Below are 19128 nucleotides of genomic sequence, written 5' to 3'. Positions count from 1 at the left end.
GCTTGTAAATTATTTCTAGTTTCATACCATTATGATTGGAGAAGTTGCTTGATATGAATTCAATCTTCTTTAATTTATTGAGACTTGTTTTGTGTTCTAACATGTGGTCTATTCCTGAAAGCGTTCCATATGCATTTGAAAAGAATGGATATTCTGTCGCTTTGGGGAGAAATATTCTGAAAATATCAATTAAATCCATGTGGTCTAGTGTGTCATTTAAGGCTGCTATTTCCTTGTTAATTTTTTGTGTGGATGATCTATCCATTGATATCAGTGAGGTGTTAAAATCCCCTACTATGATTTTAGTACTGTTGATCTCTCCCTTTTGCTTTGTATATGGAGGTGCTCCTTGGTTAGGTGCATATAAATGTTTACAAGGGTTCTATATTCTTAATGTATTGATCCTTTTATCATTATGTAATGTCTTTCTTTGTCTCTTATTATAGCCTTTGTTTTAAAGTCTACATTGTCTGTTGTAAATATTGATACCCTGGCTTCTTTTTTGCTCCCATTCGCATAAAATATATTTTTCTATCCCTTTACTTTCAGTCTGTGTGTATCTTTCATTTTGAGGTGAGTCTCTTGTAGACATCATATATATGGGTCTTGTTTTCTTATCCATGTAGCTACCCTATGTCTTTTGATTGGAGCATTTAATCCATTTACAATTAAAGTGGCTACTGATGCCAAAGCCGGATAGAGCGTTGGCTTGGGGATTGAAGGGACCCGGGTTTGATTCCGGTCAAGGGCATGTACCTTGGTTGCGGGCATATCCCCAGTGGGGGTGTGCAAGAAGCACCTGATCGATGATTCTCTCTCATCGATGTTTCTAACTCTCTATCTCCCTCCCTTCCTCTCTGTACAAAATCAATAAAATATATTTTTTAAAAATTAAAAAAAATAAAGTGGCTACTGATAGGTGTGTATTTATTGTAATTTTGTTGTTGTTTTTTTTTTTATAACTATGTTTCTCTATTTTTTCCTCTTTTCTTCTTCCTAAATAAGTCCCTTTAGGAACTTGTATCTATAATAAAAGCATAATATGCTAATTAGATTAGATACCTGGACATCCTCCAGATGAAGTCGCCATGACGGGGTCCGAGGCAGAGGTGGTTTGGGACAATCAGACAGGCAGGTGAGCAGTTAGAGGTGATGAGGCAGGAAAGCAGAGCAGCTAGGGACAATCAGGCAGGCAGGGGAGTGGTTAGGGGCTATCAGGCAGGCAGGCAGAGTGGTTAGGGGCAATCAGGCAAGCAGGCAGGCAAGCAGTTATGAGACAGCAATCCCGGATTGTGAGAGGGATGTCCAACTGCCAGCAGTCAGACGTCCCCCAAGGGGTCCCGGATTGCGAGAGGGTGCAGCCCAGGCTGAGGGATCTCTCCTTTCCCCACCCTACTCCCATGCATTAATTTTGTGCACTAGGCCTCTAGTTTCTAATAAAACTGGTTTGGTGGTGCTCTTGACCACAGGACCTGCTGCTCTCACGGTGGTCCCCAGCCCTTTCCCAGCACCTACTCTCCAGTGGCCCAACCACCTGACTCCTCCAGGTTCCCATTCTGGTGGCCCTGGTGCCCATGGCGACCCCTGGTGGCAGCCACTGTTCCTGCTCTTACTCACAGGCCTTGTGTGGTGCATCAGCAGTGTTGTTTGTGGTGAAAGATGGCAATGGGACAGCTTATATAATGGCCAACTTCTCTGCTGACTTCTTCACCAACTCTAATACCAAGAGTGGCTTTAAGAATGTGACCTTCGACCTGTCACCTAATGCAGAAGCATTAAACAGCAACTCCTGTGGTAAAGAGAATGCTTCTAACCCCAGTCTCATGATTGCTTTTGGAAGAGGACATACACTGACCCTCAACTTTGCAAGAAATGCTACATGTTACAGTGTCCAGATAATGTGTTTTGTTTTATAACTTGTAAGACACACAGATTTTCCCCAATGCAAGCTTCCAGAGAGACAAAACTGTAAAATCCATAACTGACATCATGTCAGACATAAATAAAAAATACATATGTATGAGCAGTAACCATGTCCACATAAATAGTATCACTGTCACCATCCAGGCATACCTTTCGAATGATAGCTTCAGCAAGAAATAGACATGCTGTGTGCAAGATGGACCTTCCCCAGCAATATCGCCAACATCTCATCATCCCCTCCCCCCCTTCACCACCCCCTCCCCACTCTTCTCCGTCCCCAGTGCCTGAGAGCCCCTCGGTGCACAAGTACAACGTGAGTGGCACCAACGGAACCTGTCTGCTTGCCAGCATGGGCTGCAGCTGAATGTCACCTACAAGAAGGACGACAGGACTGTGACCAGAGTATTCAACATTAACCCGGGTAACACCAGCGTCAGTGGGAGCTGCACTACCCAGCTGGTGACACTTGAGCTCCAGAGTGAGACCATCACTTTCCTAGTCTTCCAGTTTGGAATGAGTGTGAGTTCTAGCTGTTTGTTTGTTTGTTTGTTTGTGGTTTTTTGGTTTTTTTTCCCTGCAAGAAATCCAGTTGAACATGACTTTCTAATGCCAAAGACCCCACCTTCAAGGCCATGTTAGGGAATTCCTACAAATTAAATTCCTATAAAATGTAACAACACCGAGGAGCACAATTGGGTCACAAAGGCCTTTCCTGTCAACATTTTCAAAGTGTGGGTCCAGGCTTCCCAGGTAGAAGGTGGCAAGTTTGGGTCTGTGGAAGAATGTCAGCTGGATGAGAATAGCATGCCCATCCCCATCACCGAGGGCAGGGCCCTGGCAGGGCTGGTCCTCATCGTCCTCATCGCCTACCTCATTGGCAGAAGAGGAGCCAGGCCGGCTACCAGAGGATTTAGCCCGGCTGCAGACCAGCAGAAGCTGCAGGGCTCTGTTCATTTCCCATTCGCATAGGCTGACGTTGAGGGAGGCACACTTTATTGCAAACTGATTTCAGATCTGCTTTATCCAACGTGAAGTTCATCTTGCAACATTTACTAAGCACAAGAGTAACTCTTGCAGTGACAGTGTTACTTTTGCTAACGGGGTTAAATATGTTGCTAACTGGTTAAATGTTAATATTTACCAAAGTAGAACTTTAAGGGGGAGAGAGGGATAGTGCTTTTCTAAATGGGTGCTGCTCCACTGTCTGACTTTGTAAGGTTCTGGTGTTTAGTTTCTCTTCATTCTTGATCAGATATGAGTTTACAAAGGGAGGTTCTGTGGCCTTAACTCTTAACAACTGATGAAGACTGGCTAACTGTTAGACTGACACAGTTCATAAATTAGAACAGAAAAAAAAGTTTAAAACAGAAGCACTTCAAAAGAGGAAACTCTGGAGTGCTTAAATTAAGCTTTAGAAGCCAAGTCAGGTCTGGCTGAGTATTAAAGTTCTGCCACTCAGCCACCGCTCAAGAACTGGCATTTTTTTTAAATAGAAAAATGGGTGTTATTTTTATTTACTTTTTTTTTTTTTTTTTTTGTAAAGTGACTTTAAATCTTCTGTTTGAGGTTCAGGGTGATCCTGTGTCTGCACTTGTGTACAATAATTAGTTTCACTCTCTGATTTATCTGCTTGCAGTTCGAGTGGGCTGTGTACTGAGGATTTCTTCATTTAATGCATTGCCTTAACAATGCTAACAAAATGTCTCTTTCTTTAAAAACAAAACAAAACAAAAAAAAACTGGTTTGGTGGTAACGAACTCCTTTAGCTTTTTCTCGTGTAGGAAGCTCTTTAGTCCTTCAAATCTAAATGATAGCTTTGCTGGGTAAAGTAATTTTGGTTGTAGGTCCTTGCTTTCATCACTTTGTGCCAATCATTTCTGGCATGAAATGCTTCTGAGAAATGAGCTGATGTTCTTATGGGAGCTCCCTTGCAGGTAGCTGTCCCCCTCCTTCTGCTTTTAAGATTCTCTCTTTGTCTTTAATCTTTGTTATTTTAATTATGATGTGTTTTGGTGTGGACCTTTTTGGGTTCAGGTTGTTTGGGGTTTTCTGTGATTCCTGGACTTGTGTTTTCCTTTACCAGGTTAGGAAAGTTTTCAGTCATTTATTTATTCAAACTAGGTTCTCAGCCCCTTGCTCACTCTCTCTTCTCCTTCTGGTACTTTATGATATGATGTTGTTATGCTTGGTATTGTCCTAGAAGTCCCTTAAACTGCCCCCTCCTGCCAGCCTGGTTGCCCCCAACTGCCCCCCCTACCGGCCTGGTAGCCCCACGCAGCCTGCTGTTCGGTCATTACTATTACTCTGGTGGTGTCTTGGACAATTTGCATATTCCTCTATTATTAGTGAAGATGTCCTCTTTTATGGTTACTATCTCTTTGTTTAAGTTGTCACTGAGTTTATCTATTCTTACCCTAAGTTTCTTGAGCATCATTATAATTATTGTTTTGAAAGCTGTATCAGTTAAATTGCTTGCTTCCATTTCATTTAGATCTTTTTCTGGGGATTTCTCTTGTTTTTACATTTGGAGTATATTTCTTTGTCTCCCAATTTGGCTGCCTCTCAGTATTTGTTTCTGTACATTAGATAGATCTGCTATGTTCCCAGTCTTGGCATGGTGGCCTTATGGAGTAGGTGTTTTCTGGGCTTGGTGGTGGAATCTCACTGATCACCTGCACTACGTGCTCTAGGAAACTTGAGAGGATTATGTGAGCCTCTGGTTGTAGTTGAGCCCAGCTGACTATGAGGATTGACCCTGACCACAGTGTACAAGCAGCTGTGAAAGGGCTGACCACACATAACAGAATTCATCCCAGCAGCCCTGGTGCCTGTCAACATCTCTCTTTTGATGTGCTGGTTGTAGAGGTAATTGGGTCATACTCTGATGTGGTCTGAAATCTGCCACCAGGTGTGTTGCTTCTGAGGCCTCTTGGGAGGAATTTGGGTGTAGTTCAATGTCAGATCCTTTTTGTGACCGTCCCTGGGCTACCTGTTTGGAGATACAATGCAATCCACAGTTTGTGGCTGCCTCTACTTGGCCTGGGTGCACATGGGTGGGGCCAACCTACATAACAAGACCAGCTTCCATTAGCATCAAGCTGGTCAGCAAAGCACCCTAGACACCTGAAATCCTAGATTCATCTCCTCCTGCTGGCTGGCTGTTAAGCTCGGTCATGAAAAAGCCTCTGGGAAATACCCAAGTTGCATGAAGTAGGTTCTCAGTGAGTGACCAGGTAGGGGCGAGGGGTGTTTACCAGGTCCATACAGATTCAAATTTGGCACCAGTGCTGGGTCTGAGGCCACTCAGCAAAAGTCTCAGGATACACCAAGGCCACCTGCCACCTTCCAGGGACCTGTGGACGTTTGTGGTTAGGCAGGGTGAGATCAGCAGCGTTCATCAGGCCAAAACAGAGCCATGTAAAAAGAGAGGGCTCTGCACAGGGTCAGTAGTGCTATTTGGGGGAAATGGTCCCGCCCTAGAGCCACCCAATGCAGTCTCTCCATGTGTCTACCCAAACCGTCTCTAGAGTCTTCCAAGAGAGTCTGGACCACAGGCCCGGGTTGTCCACAGCCAGCTGACAAATTTGCAACCTCAACAGGGCATGGCCCCTGGGAAGTCAGAAGGTGTGGCTAGTAAATCTCCTGTAAGGATGCCACTCAGGGACTGGCCTTATTTAAATTCTTGACAGGTTTTATAGAAAAAGAATCAGGTCAAGAACCTGGCCACACCATTTACTGGCTCCAGGACCCTGGAAAAATCACCTAGCTTCTCCTAGCCCCAGTGTTTTCATCTTTACAGGGTTGTCCTGCGAGTCCCTTCCCAGGATAGCCTGAGCCTCCTGAATGGGTTCAACGCACAGCTGGGACCTAAACAATGTTTCTTGAAGCAAATGGAGTAAAGTTTGAAGTCTGAAGTGGCTGAGGGAAGCATGAATGTGAAGGATGGCAGTCAAACCAACACAGGCTCATGAAAAGTCCTGGGGTCACCCCTGACCTTCAGGGCACAAGAGGCATGTCAGTGAGTGAGGGAAGCCAGCCAGGTGTGGACCAACAGGAAAAGGTGGGAGCTGTGGCAAACAGGGAGCCCCTAACCCTTCTCTTTCAGTGAGTCACAGCTGTGGGGGTCAAGTACAAGCGTAACACTGTCAGTTGCTCTGACCGTGGAGGAGGCTGGAATGAGGGTTGTTATGTGAAATTAACCAGAAGTCAAATAAAGCATGTTGTGAGCCAGATCCAGCCCACAGCTCAGAGTGGGAGCAACTTAATGGTGGTTGGCCTGGGCTCAGGGCTAGAATCCCTGGGCCTTGCCCACACTCAGGGCCCAGCAGAGGGAAAGGAGGGGGATGGAAGTCTCCTGCAGGGACAGGTCAGAAATCATCAGGATCTAGACAGGCATTTGGCTTTGGGGCATTTATTCCATGTCCCTTCAGTATAGACCCTGGGGCCAGGTGTAGGGGAGGAGACCAGGCAGGGGATAGCAATAAATAACACAGACAGACAAAACTCCCCTCCAGACAGATGAGGATAAAGGAGGTTAGAGGAGAGCCACACTGTGAGGATGTGGTGCTGGCAGGGTAGGGGCAGCTGGGAAGGATGGGGGGCCAGACCCCTGGGGCCTTGCTGTCGCCTGTTCCCTCCCTTTCCTGCCTCAACCCCCAGTACTTTGGGGCAGAAGGGAGCCCTCAGCCAGTGTGGGCCAGGGAGGGCGCTGAGAGGGTGGTAGCCACATGGGCTGCCCCCAGCTCCCTCACTTGACGCGGATCTCAGCATACTCGGCCAGCTCCTCTGTCAGGGTGTAGCTGTCCTTGGTGGGTCGTTTCCCCAGGTCCGAGTGAGAAAAGCTCAGGTCCAGCTCTGGGTGCTGCCCCCGAAGGCCCAGAAGCCTCCTCTCAGATCCCAGGCGCCTCTCACTCTATGAAGGGAACCAACGCATTAGAAGGGTCCCGTTCCACCTTTTCCAGATGCAAAGGCTGGAGTCGCTAGCACCCCATACTTCCAGGTGAGTTACAGAGCCCCATATGAACCTCTTTTCTCAGTCCAGCCAGCCCCACAGTCCCACGTCCCACTCCAGAACCTTCCTCATCACTTAGCCTGAAAGTTGCCTACAAATTCAATGTCTTCAGGAAAACTTCAACATAGGCATTTGGGGGGACACACAATTCAATCCATAACATCTTCCCAGAGTAAAGCTACCTGGTCAGATTTCACCTTTCCAAATGTTTGTACATGTCCCCCCTCAATCTTGGTGATCCTGTAGGTGTGGCTTTGGCTTCCCCTTCATGCTTTCTACCTCCCATCCACCCCCCACCCCATACGCACACATAAGCCTTTGTACAGACACATAGAACAACAGCCAAAGACAGACAGACAGGCAGGGAGTAGCAGTGGGACAGGATAGACAAGGCTAGGAGTGCTGGGCAGGGCAGACTTAACCAGGGACCATCTTGGACTCCTGACAGGGATGCACACATATGCATGACAGCCCCAAGGCCACCGAGGGCTCAGAGCAGGCACACAGAGGCCCCCCGGAACCTACCTCCTGGGCGCTCATTCCAGGGTAGAGACCACTCTGGACTATTGGAGAAGGAAATGCGGTCATAGACCTACCTCAGGGCTTCCCTTGGGCCTGAGTCCCATAGTCCCCTTCATAGTCTCGGCCTTAGCTCCCCTCCCAGCCTAAGTCCAAGCCAGCCCTCCACACTTCCTCTTTGTCCCTCCTAAGGAGCATGACCTCCCCTCCACCCCTTGGCCTCCCAGGCCTCTCCCAGGACCCCAGTGTCCCGACATTTAGGGTCTCCAACTAGCCTGGAGCAGCAGGGTTCCGGCCCTCACCTTCTCCGGTGCCCCAGAGATGCGGAAGTCGCTGCTGAACAGGACTGGGGGATTGTCCCCTGCGGAGAAGCTGGGGCTCTCTGTCACGTTCTTTCTGTTGGGCAGGAAATGCGAGCCCCAGTGGGACTCCCAGGTCTCCCTCCCCCTCCCTTTCTAGACCCTCATCTACCTTAGGAATTTGGCCCAAGGGACCCGAGTTGATCCCACCCATCTCTCTAAGGTGGGGCAGAGGGCTCTTCAATGGCCAGCCCTTCCTGTCCACCACCGTCTCCCCCTCCCCTGCCTGTGGCCCCTGGTCTCCACCGCTGTTCAGGACCCCGCCTGGCTTCTCCGGGTTCTCTTCATTTGCTCTGGGTCTGTCTGTCTCTCTTGCTGCCAAGATATGGAGCAGGGAGATTAACTCATTTTCAGTAGAGCCATGAGGAAGAAAGCAGCAGCACAGCCGTGACAGGGGTGTGTGGTTTGGGCTGGGGAGCATTTGTGTTGCCACAGATGTGTGTGGTCACTGGTACTTCTGGAACCACCTGTGACCTAGCTGCAAGCCAGGGGAAGCTGGCTTCCCCATCACACCTCTGGGAGGGCACGAGGGCGGGAGCAGCAACAGGAGATGACTGGTGGAAAGTCTTGGCTCAGGCACTGGCACATGCTGACCTGTAGTGGCTCACGGAAGCAGGACTCCTTTCTCCTCCATCCAGCGGAGCATCCTCAGAGCAGAACACACCCTCCCACCTACACAGGGCTGCCCTCCCCTGCCTATCCCACAGACACCCTCCCCACCGGCAGTCTCTCCCCTCCCCCAGGTCGGCCCCGGTGGGGCACTCACTTTCTGCGCGTCTGGGTAATGTAGCAGACAATGGCAATCAGGATGGCAAAGGCAACCACAGCTCCCACGGGCCCAATCTTAGCCCACATCAGGCGGTCTGAGGACAGAGAAAACCCAGGGGCCCTCAGACTGCTGGTGGGAGTGAGCACGCCTGGGTTCTTGGGAGACAGACTGGGACATTAACGATAGTGAAAAATATCCTTCCCTGACTGATTAGCCTGGAGGGCCTGGCACGGCCGAGGACAGCCTAGGCAAACTCGGGGCGGCCTCTCCTTCCTGTCCAGAGGGACCGCTGTACCAGATGACCCACCTGCGTGGCCTGGCCCAGGCTGTGGCTGATGGTCAGTCAGCCTTGGGAGAGGAGCCCGGATCCAGGAGGAGCCCCTCTGTCCCTGTGGCTCCCAGCCCCAGACCCCGCCACTCACGGGCTCCCTGGAAGGGCAGCTCCAGGCTCTTGGTGCCGTAGAGGTTGCGGGAGGTGCAGATGACCCGGGGCGGGGCCTGGGCCTGTCCCCGCAGCGTGAGAATGCTGGTGAGCAGGAGGCCCCTGCGCTCCGAGTACACGAACTCCCGCTCCGTCTCGTTCACGGTCACGTTGCGCGAGGGCAGCTCGAAGGCCACCGAGGGCTCCGGGTTGGACTTCACCACGCACAGGCACTGCACCGTGTCGCGGGCCGCTGCACAGTGGGACTCCAAGAGGATCACAGGAGCAACTGCAGGGGCAAAGTCGGACTGAGAAGGCTGCAGCCAGGACTCCCTGGCTGAGGGCCCAGAGCCCGCACAGCTGTCATCGAGGCGAGCTGCGTTTTCCCCTCCACACCGTCCCTTTACACGCCTAACTTTGCCCGCCTCGCAAAGCTTAAATCACATCACGGTGCTCCCTGCTCAAGCCTATCCTCCGACTGCTCTGTGTCACTTAGAATACAATCCAACTTATTCGCCTTGGTCTGCGAGCCCCTCGGGACCGAGCCGCACTCTGACCTCTGTGTGTTACCCTGCAAGGCTCGTTCCTTCCCGTCACACCAGCCTCCTGCGTTTCTCACGCTGGGGGAGCTGTTTCCCACCCTCAGCCTGGAACACTCCCTGAGGCACCTTCCCAACTCACTTCTTCGCTCCACGAAGGTTCTACTCAGACCACTAGGATCCTCTCCTTCTTCTACCACCTCGCTTCACTGCATCACTCGGTCCCGCTCAGTCTCCTGCCCAGCACTCATTCCTACCCGGGTTACCTATTGATACGGCTTGTCTCTCTTTTCCACCAAGACGGGCTCTTATTCTGTCTCGCTCGGTGGCCCACACTTAAATCGTGTCTCTCCTGTGGCAGAGCTCCGGGAAGGCGTATGGGGTGGCCTATTGCACTCTGCCGCTCCCCTTTCAGGCCGTCCTGCAGATGGCCCTGCTGACGCTGCGGAGCCCTCTTGCATTCTGGCCATCCCTCACGAGAGTCTCAGTGCCACTCGAACCCAGCACCACCCTCCACCCAAATTTCTGTTGAGCTTTGCTGTACTGCCATTTGTATTTTTAAATGGTACAGGTATGATGATTTTCTTTCATTTTCCAAAATATGAAATTATCATTGGAATTTGAATGCTGCTTTTTAAAACTATATGCTCGTTTCCTCATGGAGAGTTGAGCGCTCCCTTCTGCTCACCATAGCTGTGTTCTGGTTCTCAGTTCTGACCAAAACCCATGTACACAGGGGCCAAGGACATGCAGGTGACAGTGACGGGCCAGGGAGTCATGTGACCAGATGTATACATAATAGAGATGATTCTAATCAAAACCTCAATGCATACACATATCGAAGTCTAGTAAATCAAAAGTTGAATACCCTCAATTCTGCTTAGGCAGCATACACCATACTTGCTGTAGTGTTAACAAATTAATGCACTACAAAACAAACCAATATTGACAAACAGAAACAATTAAATTAAGAAAACCTTTCATTCAAGACTGCACCATGACCACGTCTGCCTGAGATGCTACGGGAATGCTGGCACCCAGCCTGCATGTGCTTAGCATTTTCAAAACTTTGCAGGCAGCTGGGACACCCCAATTGACCCTAGACAAATCCCAAGTGGCCATCTACTGGCTGGTGGCCTCAATCAGGCCCTCAGCATCCTTGGGCCTCCAAGATGGAGTTCTCATTTATGCAAACAGGGGTAATGGTCCTTAACTCACAGGGCCTACAGGAACTCTGAAGATAGACACATGGCTGGGCCGTAAAGACAATTAACATCGATTAGAAAAATAGAACCGTTCCAGCAGAGGGAGCATGTGAGCAAAGCCTTGGCTTCAGATTGCAGAGAGGACATCCAGCCTGGAGTCCAAAGGGAAGATGAGTGGGAGCCGACGAGGCTGATTTATGGAACATACAGGAAGTGTCAGATGCTGTGGAAGATCACCATCATTTCTGTAGCTTCATACCCAACTTTGGAGTAAGATACTCTTATCACACTCATTTTTTCAGAGGAAATGATTTAGGCTCAGTAAAGGTGAAGTCTCTTGTCTGAGATGGTGCAGTAAGACAGAGAGCTGGCATATAGACCCAGGTGGTTCAGCTCTCGGGTACTTGGTACCAGTAACATTTCAGTTTTCTCCTCTTAAACTGGTTTGGGGTAAAGAACAACAGTCCCCTCTCCCAATCACATTGTTGTGAGAATAAAATTGCCAATACAGGCAAAAAGCTCAGACTTGTTGCTTGCATATTGCAAACAGTCTGCAAGGGTGAGAGCCTCCTGCAATCCCCAAGCCATGCTGGGCTCTGGGGTGGGCAGGTAAGGCTGGGGGCCCTGCCCAGACTGGGTGCCCACCATTGTCAGTGAGCACTAAGCCAGGTGCTGGGGGACATAGACCTTAGGACTGAAGCTGCACTCCCAGAGGGAAAGCACTGTGACACAGGCCTTGGAGATGCCCGAGGAGCTTAGCGGGGGGTGGGAGGTGGGGAGGTGTTTGTTTGTTGCTTCTCTACATGTCTTTCTTTTGATGTATTTGTTTTTAATCCAGGTTAAGTGAGTCCTTGGGTGCTAAGACCTGCACCCAAGGGAGGTGAAGCAGCCGAGGTTTAACAGCTGGGGCAGACAGGAGTCCAGGAGAATCTTGGCTCTGACCATCCTTCCTAGCTGCCTGAGCATAGGGGAATTCTGACCTTCATTGTACTTAGTTAAGGACTAATGATAACATACACCTGCTTCACAGGCCACCAGGAGGACCCAGCAAAGCCACACCTTGGATGGAATCGTGACCCAGAATATGCCCTTGATGGCCATTTGCTGCAATTACTCTTACTATGCAGGGGGGTGGAGGTTGACTGACAATGTACATGAGATGGTGTCGTGTGTATGTTGAGTAGGTTCTGACTCTTAAACTTAAGGACCACTGGCCTGAGGTGTGACAGAAAAGAGGGTACATCAGAAGAGGGAATCTGGGCCCAAAGGGCACACATGGAGAAGACAGTGCCACAAAGCCCATCCATGGTGACCACATTGGGTGCTGTGAGTCACCAGAGACTGAAGGGAATGTGGCCAGAGATGAAAGGTCAGCAAAGGAGTGGATGGCTGTGGCATTGCCCTGGAAGATGGCACTCCGGGAATGAGCTATAGCTACAACGTACTGATTATCACCATACATGCAGAATATCACATATGGACTGTGCTCAGCATCTTCTGGCAGACTTGTGTGGTGGGAACCATTGTAACTGAAGTAATTGAGGTTGAAAGTAGGGAAGGTTGGAGACTAGCACCAGAGGTCAGGTCAGAGCTGAGGAGGAGGCAGGAGAAATGGAAGTATGGAGGTGACATTCCAGAGAGAGTTGCTGAAGGAGAGGGGGTCAAAACTCTGACTTGGGAGCACCAACCCAGAATGGTGGCCATGGGTGTCAGTGTGTTAGTGGTGCTATCCATAGAGAGGCTGCTGGAGAGGCCCAGCTGGCCGTGGAACACTGAGTTTCATTTCCAAGGCAGTTAGCTTTGTCTGTGCGTCCAGCTCATCTCTCTGGCTTACGTCTGTTATAAGCTTGGTGTCTTCTTGGTGCCGATCCCCGCCTCTCACAGAGCCTCACAGCCCTTTGCACATAACCACTGCTAGACCCCTGAGTGTATTCTGATGTGATAATGCAGGATGATGTAAGCTTTGGGAGCTACAGAAGAGTGGAACCAAACTGCCTGGATTCGAATCCCAAAATTCTGCCATTTCCTAGTTGTGTGACCTTGGGCAAGTGGCATAACGTCTCTGGGCCTCGACTCCTTTCTCTAGAAGCCAGGGGCAGTGATGGAACCCCCTCATAGGGATGTCATAAGGATGAAGTGAGTGGGTCCCTACACACAGCTTCCAACAATGCTGGTACGTAGGGATGCTCCACAAGGGTTAGATGTCATGGTTACTATTTTAAAGGGGCATGGCCACGGGACCCAGGTCTCCCTGGTTAAACTCCAGGATGTGGAGACAAGTGTTCTCATGTTGGACTGGCACTTTCTTGCTGTGGGTTCCACTTTCCTGCCTTCCCCATCCTTACCTGCTGATGCAACACTAACTCTCGGTTGGGATATGTGGGTACCCCCAGTTACCCAGATGTCCCTACAGAACCGAGGAGGGGAGACACAAGTCAAGCCACCTCTCAGTGGGATGGGGGGAGGGGGCATACTCACACTCCACAGAGAGGTTGAAGGCGGTGGCCCTCTGGCCATACTGGTTCTCGGCCACACACCAGTACTCTCCATCGTCCTCAGGCGTGACAGCCGGCAGCTCCACCTGCAGCTCGCTCTCGTAGATGACTGTAGCCAGGATCTGCTTCTCTTTGAAGATGGTGAGAATAGGATCTGGGTTGCTCTCTGTGGAGCACAAGATGGAGACCGTCTCCCCCTCCACAGCCACCACTGTCACGTTCACTGTTGGCTTCCTGGGTGCATCTGGGGGGCAGAGCAGGGGGTGATGGTCAGATGCAGGAGGTAACTCTTCAGTCAGCCAACTTCACCCCCAAATGTGACCCATACACCCCAACCCAAGCACAGCAGCTCAGGATGGCTTGGGAGCCCAGGCCTGGCTGTCCTGTTTACAAAGCAGGGCTCTGCAGCCAGAATGCCTGTGTCTCAATCCGGCCTGCTCCTTCCAGCTGTGTGTGGACCTATGTCTTACTTAACCTCTGTGGCCTCATTTTTTCTTATCTGAAAAATGGGCTTAATGACAGTTCTAACTCCACAGCAGTAACTGAGAACTCAAGTCACAGGCACTGCTCCAGCCTGAAAGAGGTGGAGGAAGATCCCTGCCCCTGTGGGTAGTGGCCATGTCAGTAAATAAAATAATCACTGGCAAATTTGGGATAAGTGCTTTGGAGAAAAATAAAGGGAGGGATGGGCAGTCAGGGTGGTTACTATTTTAACTGGGATGGTGAGGGCAGGCTTCAGTGAGAGGAGGAGGAGTGGGAGGAGCCAGCCTCTGGGATGCCTGGGGGAAGAGCATTTGTGTAAAGTAGTCAGAAACTGCTGAGTAAACGTTGGCTGTAGCTGTCATTATTATTATCCACAGCCCTGGCATTTTGCCTCAATCAGTATTTGTGAATGAAAAATGAGTGAATGACCTCTCCTGGGTTCCTAGCTAAGTATCCTGTCTGATTAGCCCCCTGCTCTGGGGCTCCATAAGTACAGGTGCACACAGTGGGCTGGGTCAGGCCTGGGGTCCCCACTACCCTCCCATTAGAACTGCAATGGGACTCATCTAAAATTTAGATTCCTAGGTCCAGGCCCCGATCTATTCCCAGATCATCCAGGCTGTCCCAGAAATGGAATAGAACCAGCTTTCCTGGGTGACAGGGACCACATCTGTCTTCTGATCCTGTCCTAGGCATGAGAGTGGTGCAGAGTAGCTGTTCACTAGATGTTTGTGCAAAAAATGAAGGAGTGAATGAATGCCTAGACCCACAACCCTCCTCTCCATCTTCCCTCAACCACAGTTCTGTTCCTAATGCCCCCCCCCCCCCCCCGGGCAGGACCCCTTTGCCCCAGTCCCCACTCTGCAGGCCAGTGCCAGGCGAGTCCTCAGGGCGGCCACTCACACATGACGCTGAGCTCCACGGTGCGGTTGTCCTGGCCATAGGCGTTCTCTGCCAGGCAGGCGTAGACGCCGTCCTCCCCGGGGGTCACTTCGTCCAGCTCAAGGAACAGGCTCTCGGCCACGGCCTCCCGGAGCACCGTGCCGTCCCGCATCCAGGTCAGCAGCGGCAGCGGGTTGCTGTCTGCCCCGCAGAGCAGGCCGACGTGGGACCCTTCGATGGCCTCCAGGGAGGAGTTCATCTCCACAATCACAGGGGGGTCTGAGGCCAAGGACACAGTGGGATCAGCAGGCAGGTGCCACGGGCCCCACCCCCACCCCCACCCCCGATGGCACCCGGGCTCACACTTGACGTCCAGACTGGCGTAGCCCTCGAACTGCAGGGTGGTGTTGGGGAAAGAGGCCTGGCAGCCCAGCCGAAGGCCATTGGCCTCCCTGGTGGGCACGAAGTGCAGCAGTGACACCTGCACCCACGTGCCCTCGTCCTCGCGCAGCCGGCCCAGCACAGCCGGCTCCCCCAGGCCATCGTGGCCCAGCCAGCTCAGCTCCGGGCGCAGCTCCGGGCAGTTGTCAGGCACCAGGCAGCTGACCTCCACTTCCGTGCCTGCCACCACTTCCAGGGGGACCACAATGTTGGGGGTGTCTGCATGGGCAGGGAGAAGGAGGATGGAGGAAGCAGACATCCCCACCTTGACCAGCTCCAATCCTGGTACCTGGTTCCCTCCCCTTGGATACAGAATTCCCTGAAACATCTGTCTGCCCGATTCCCTTCACCCAGAGCCCTCACAGAGCCAACCACGTGTGATAGTAATGGAACAACAATGTGCTGGTCTGAGTCCGTCACAGCGTTGCATTTGCCTTCCAGGCACTAGCAGGCAGGTAATACTACTTCACTCCTTCTGCATTGTGGAGACTGAGGCCACAGCGGTAACACTGAGCTTCAAGCCCTGTCACCCTGGCTTGATCACCTGTGCCAGGACACTACAACATATTCCTAAAGAAGCCTGTCTCCTCCCCGTGTTTGACTTGGTTTACTTCCATGTGTGTGTGGGGGTGGGGGGTGCAGTCTCTCTCTGCATCAGGCCTGTCATCCAGCTCTTCTTACAGACTCACTGCTGGGGAGCCTGAGCCTAAGAGCTTCAGGCAGGCGGGCTTCTCAGGCACTTGGCAGTAGGAATGTCTGAGGTCCAGCAGTGGGTCCTGCTCTGATGGTCCAATCTGGCCCAGAGCTGCATTTTATGGGGCCTACATTTAGGAATTTAAACCTGTATCTATCTGAACCAGCAGCTAATGTTTAGGAATTAGGAGGTCACAGGAAATACACAATTCTGGTTTCTTTTTCAAATTCAAACTGCCAAGCAGCAAAGGCTCTGCAGTCTCCCCAGAGCGGCGAGCAGAGCTGGTGCCACGTGCCAGCACGTCTCTGAGCACTTGACAATCATCACTCACTGAGCTCACGTGCTGCCCCCGCCCCCACTGCAGAAGAGGAAGCCAAGGCTCAGAGAAGTTAAGTAACTTTCGCACAGTTGCCCAGCGAATGCAGCAATCAAGAGACCTTAGCCCTATCCTCCCCCCATCTTCCCTTTGAGGGCCATGGGACTGCTTGAGGCCCGCTTCGCCCGTTTCTGTCCTCTGCCTGGTCCGTGTGGGCACCGGCTTTGCACCTCCCAGCTTAACAAGCCCCTGGCTCTGTGCTGGGGGGACTTCCTGCTACCCCTGCCTGCCCCAGGGAGGCCGCTGCCTGCTGCTGTGCACCCCGGGGACTCACTGATGATGTCCAGGACGCTGTGCTCCGAGAAGGTGTACTGGTTGTAGCCCCCGAGGTCCCCGCGGAAGTAGTACTTGCCGCCAAGCTCGGGGCTGAGGTTGCTGAGCAGGAGGGTGCAGTTGCGCAGGCCCAGGTCCCCCAGGAGGCGGCTGCGGCCCTGGAAGCTCTCGTGGACGACTTGGGTGCGTGACTTGAAGACCACGGGGGGGTAGTTCTTCGGGTAGGGGCTGTTGAAGTACCAGACGCCATGCACAACGGCAGGCCGCAGCTCGTCAGGGAAGTCAAAGCGGCAGGGGATGGAGACGCATGTGCCCTCGAAGGCCGAGATGGACGAGGGCATCCAGGCACCCCAGTGACCCCCTCGAGAGGCTGTGGGTGAGTAGGGCTGCTGAGGCCAAGGGACATGTCCTGACCGAATCACCTGCTCCCATTCTCATCACCTGCCCCCGGCCTGAGGGATCTGGGGACCCACAGACACAAGCCCAGCCTGCTTGGGGCCAAGCCCCCAGAATCCCAGCAACCCCCTTCCCGGCATTACCTGCAATCATGATCCAAAACAGGGGCAGTGCTGTGAGGAATATCATTTTGTGCAGCGTGTGATGACAGCTGGAGAAGGCACGGCAGGGGTGAAGGTCAGGGGAAGGGGCTCTCTAATAAGGCATCAGGAGGGGGCTTGTTCAGACGTAGGCGCTGCTGCTATTAATATTTATATTACAAACATTTCTATGGCGTTGACCAGGTACCGGTCCTCAGCGCTTGATCTGCTGTACTGACTCATTCGCTCTCTTTGAGGCAGGGGCAATTGATACCCTCATTTTACAACTGAGTTCCAGAGAGTTTGAGCAACCTGTCCATGCCACACAGCTGGCAAGCACCAACTAGGACAGCCCTATCTGCCCGGCTCCAGGGGTGCAGACTTAGCCCCCAACTGTCCCGTCTCTACGTGGTGTAAGATGCTGACAGTGATCTCCAGCACCTGGGGCCCCTGGGACCCACAGGAAGTAATGACAGAGCCAAGCTGGACCAGCGGCAGGAAGAAGGGGGAGCCCGGAGAAGGAACCCTGCCCCTCACCTCAGTCTCCCTGAGTTGGGGATGTCTTCTGGACCCACTTAAAGATGTCAGCCTGCCAACCTGGAATAGGAGACAGATAGGTGCGAGGGGGCAGGAGCTGAGCACCCCTGTCCCGCTCAGCATGTGCTATGAGCTGCTGCCTGTTGTAAGGCTGCCTGCCCGTGGGTGCTCGGGCCCCTCCCACGCAGCCTCGCAGCTACTCTACACAGGGTCACCCCCCACCCCACCAAACTGCCATGGAGAACTGTGGGGAAGGAAAGAGAGCGACAGAGCCTTGTGGGGGGAAGGGGATGAGGTGAGTGGGGGGAGCCCTGGGGGTGGTAGGCAGAGACTCAGTGCCATCAATGACTGGGTTTCAAGCATCAGCATTCCCAACATGCCGTGTGAATTCCTGCCGCCTGCTCCCACCCCACAGACAGCCCCTGCTTTCCCCACCCTCAGCAGAGGCCAGTGCCCAGCACAAAAGAGCCCTGTTCCCGCACGGGGAGGGTGCTGCATCTCGGGGGACTCCTGGGGTAGGTGGGGTGAGAGAAGACAGGGACAGGGGTGCTCAGCTCTATGTGGGGCCAGGAAGGACCAGGGGTTGGGAGGTCAGGAGACCCTTCTCGCTGCTCTGTAGGTCCCCTCTGGGTTGGAGACAGGGTCTCCAAATGGCTGCCATTCCAGGCCTTCACAACCCTCTTCCCACAGACACAGAAGCATACACAGCCAGACACATGCAAATGCTGCTGTGAAATACGATAGATCTAGACCCAGCCAGAGGAGCAGGCTTGTACCACAGACACTCATGTGGACACCTGCTCAGGACCTAAATGTGAACAGGCACTGAGACCCCTGTGCCCGCAGACTGTGCTGGCACACACGGTCACAGAAGCACATCTGCACTGACATTGGCACCACGTTCAGGCATGCATGTGGACCTGCCTGCATGCCGTGCTCACAAAGACACACAGCTGACGTGTAGCTAGGACAGACCTGCCCAGACACATACTGGTGGACCCAGGCAGACGATGGCAGTGATTGTGACTCTCCAGGGCCACAGTGCATAAGCATGCCCGGCACAGCTGTAGTAGTGAAATTCACAGAGACAGTGGGCTTTAGGAAGAGCAGGTCTAAACATTTTTTGGTGGGGGTATAATGAAAAAAAGGTTGACAAACATTTATGTAAATTCAAACCCACCCAGGATGGTACACTCACACACCTTGTTGTGCCCCAGGAGCTGGAACTTGCTCACTCAAAGCCCACTGCCTCACCCCCTCCCAGAGGGCAGAATGCAGGTACCTAATCACCTGGGCATCGGGCAGCTCTTCCCTCCCACACCAGGCCATTCCCACCACATCTGCCCCAAACTTGGAAGCCCCAGGGCAGCTGATCCTGCAGAACCTCCCGGGCTGGGGGTGCTGAGGAGGGCCCTTCTTGCTCTCCCTGTAGTTTCTTCCCAAAGCCCCGTCACTGTCCTGCCATGGTCCCCGCTCATTCCAAACTCCCCAGGAACACCCTCCCGTCCTAAATTAGTGGCAGTTCGCAGCGACCATCCTCACCTTGTCCCCACTTCACCCTCTCAGTCATGGCCCTCTGCTCCCACCCTGCCCCCGGCCCCTCTTGGCTGCTGTGTACTCACCAGGATGCTCCTGTGTCTGTACCCTGTGCTCCTCACGCCTGCT

At 52.3% G+C, this 19128-nt stretch overlaps 2 protein-coding genes and 1 pseudogene across 6 annotated transcripts in view; 1 reads left to right on the top strand and 2 right to left on the bottom strand.

Annotated features, from left to right (window-relative positions):
• CD22 (CD22 molecule) overlaps positions 1–5191 on the bottom strand; it is a 29047-nt gene extending 23856 nt beyond the window's left edge. The window contains exons 1-2 of the mRNA XM_084905133.1: positions 5178–5191; positions 4804–4912 (exon numbers count right to left, since the gene is read on the bottom strand). Of these exons, the coding sequence (XP_084761259.1) occupies positions 4804–4912; positions 5178–5186 (118 nt within the window). The 5' untranslated portion in view covers positions 5187–5191. The remainder of the gene's footprint in view (positions 1–4803; positions 4913–5177) is intronic.
• On the top strand, positions 1089–2876 carry LOC311633777 (lysosome-associated membrane glycoprotein 1-like; annotated as a pseudogene). Its single transcript has 2 exons — positions 1089–1112; positions 1595–2876. The product of its transcript is annotated as a lysosome-associated membrane glycoprotein 1-like (transcript).
• A 1129-nt stretch (positions 5192–6320) lies between the features above and the next one.
• On the bottom strand, positions 6321–19128 carry MAG (myelin associated glycoprotein). 4 transcript variants are annotated; one of them, XR_014792939.1, is made up of 13 exons: positions 19086–19128; positions 17464–17523; positions 16930–16997; positions 16392–16760; positions 14970–15266; positions 14628–14885; positions 13225–13485; positions 9004–9291; positions 8579–8675; positions 7756–7849; positions 7460–7497; positions 6651–6835; positions 6322–6604 (listed from the first exon to the last, which is right to left on the bottom strand). XR_014792939.1 is itself a non-coding variant. In XM_084861330.1 (12 exons), exons 3-11 carry the CDS (start codon positions 16973–16975, stop codon positions 6671–6673), a joined length of 1875 nt encoding a protein of 624 aa, XP_084717456.1. In that variant the 5' UTR covers positions 16976–16997; positions 17464–17523; positions 19086–19125; the 3' UTR covers positions 6321–6604; positions 6651–6670. The 4 variants fall into 4 exon arrangements, 3 of the variants coding, with proteins under 3 accessions (XP_084717456.1, XP_084717458.1, XP_084717457.1); XM_084861330.1 differs by lacking the exon at positions 7460–7497 and having other exon boundaries at positions 6321–6604; positions 19086–19125; XM_084861332.1 differs by having other exon boundaries at positions 6322–6835.

The sequence above is a fragment of the Pipistrellus hanaki genome (genome assembly GCF_964339955.1).
Source record: "Pipistrellus hanaki genome assembly, chromosome: 15".
Classification (NCBI taxonomy): Eukaryota; Metazoa; Chordata; class Mammalia; order Chiroptera; family Vespertilionidae; genus Pipistrellus; species Pipistrellus hanaki.
The sequence above is the reverse complement of the archived record's forward strand: the minus strand, read 5'-3'. Positions and strand labels throughout refer to the sequence as shown.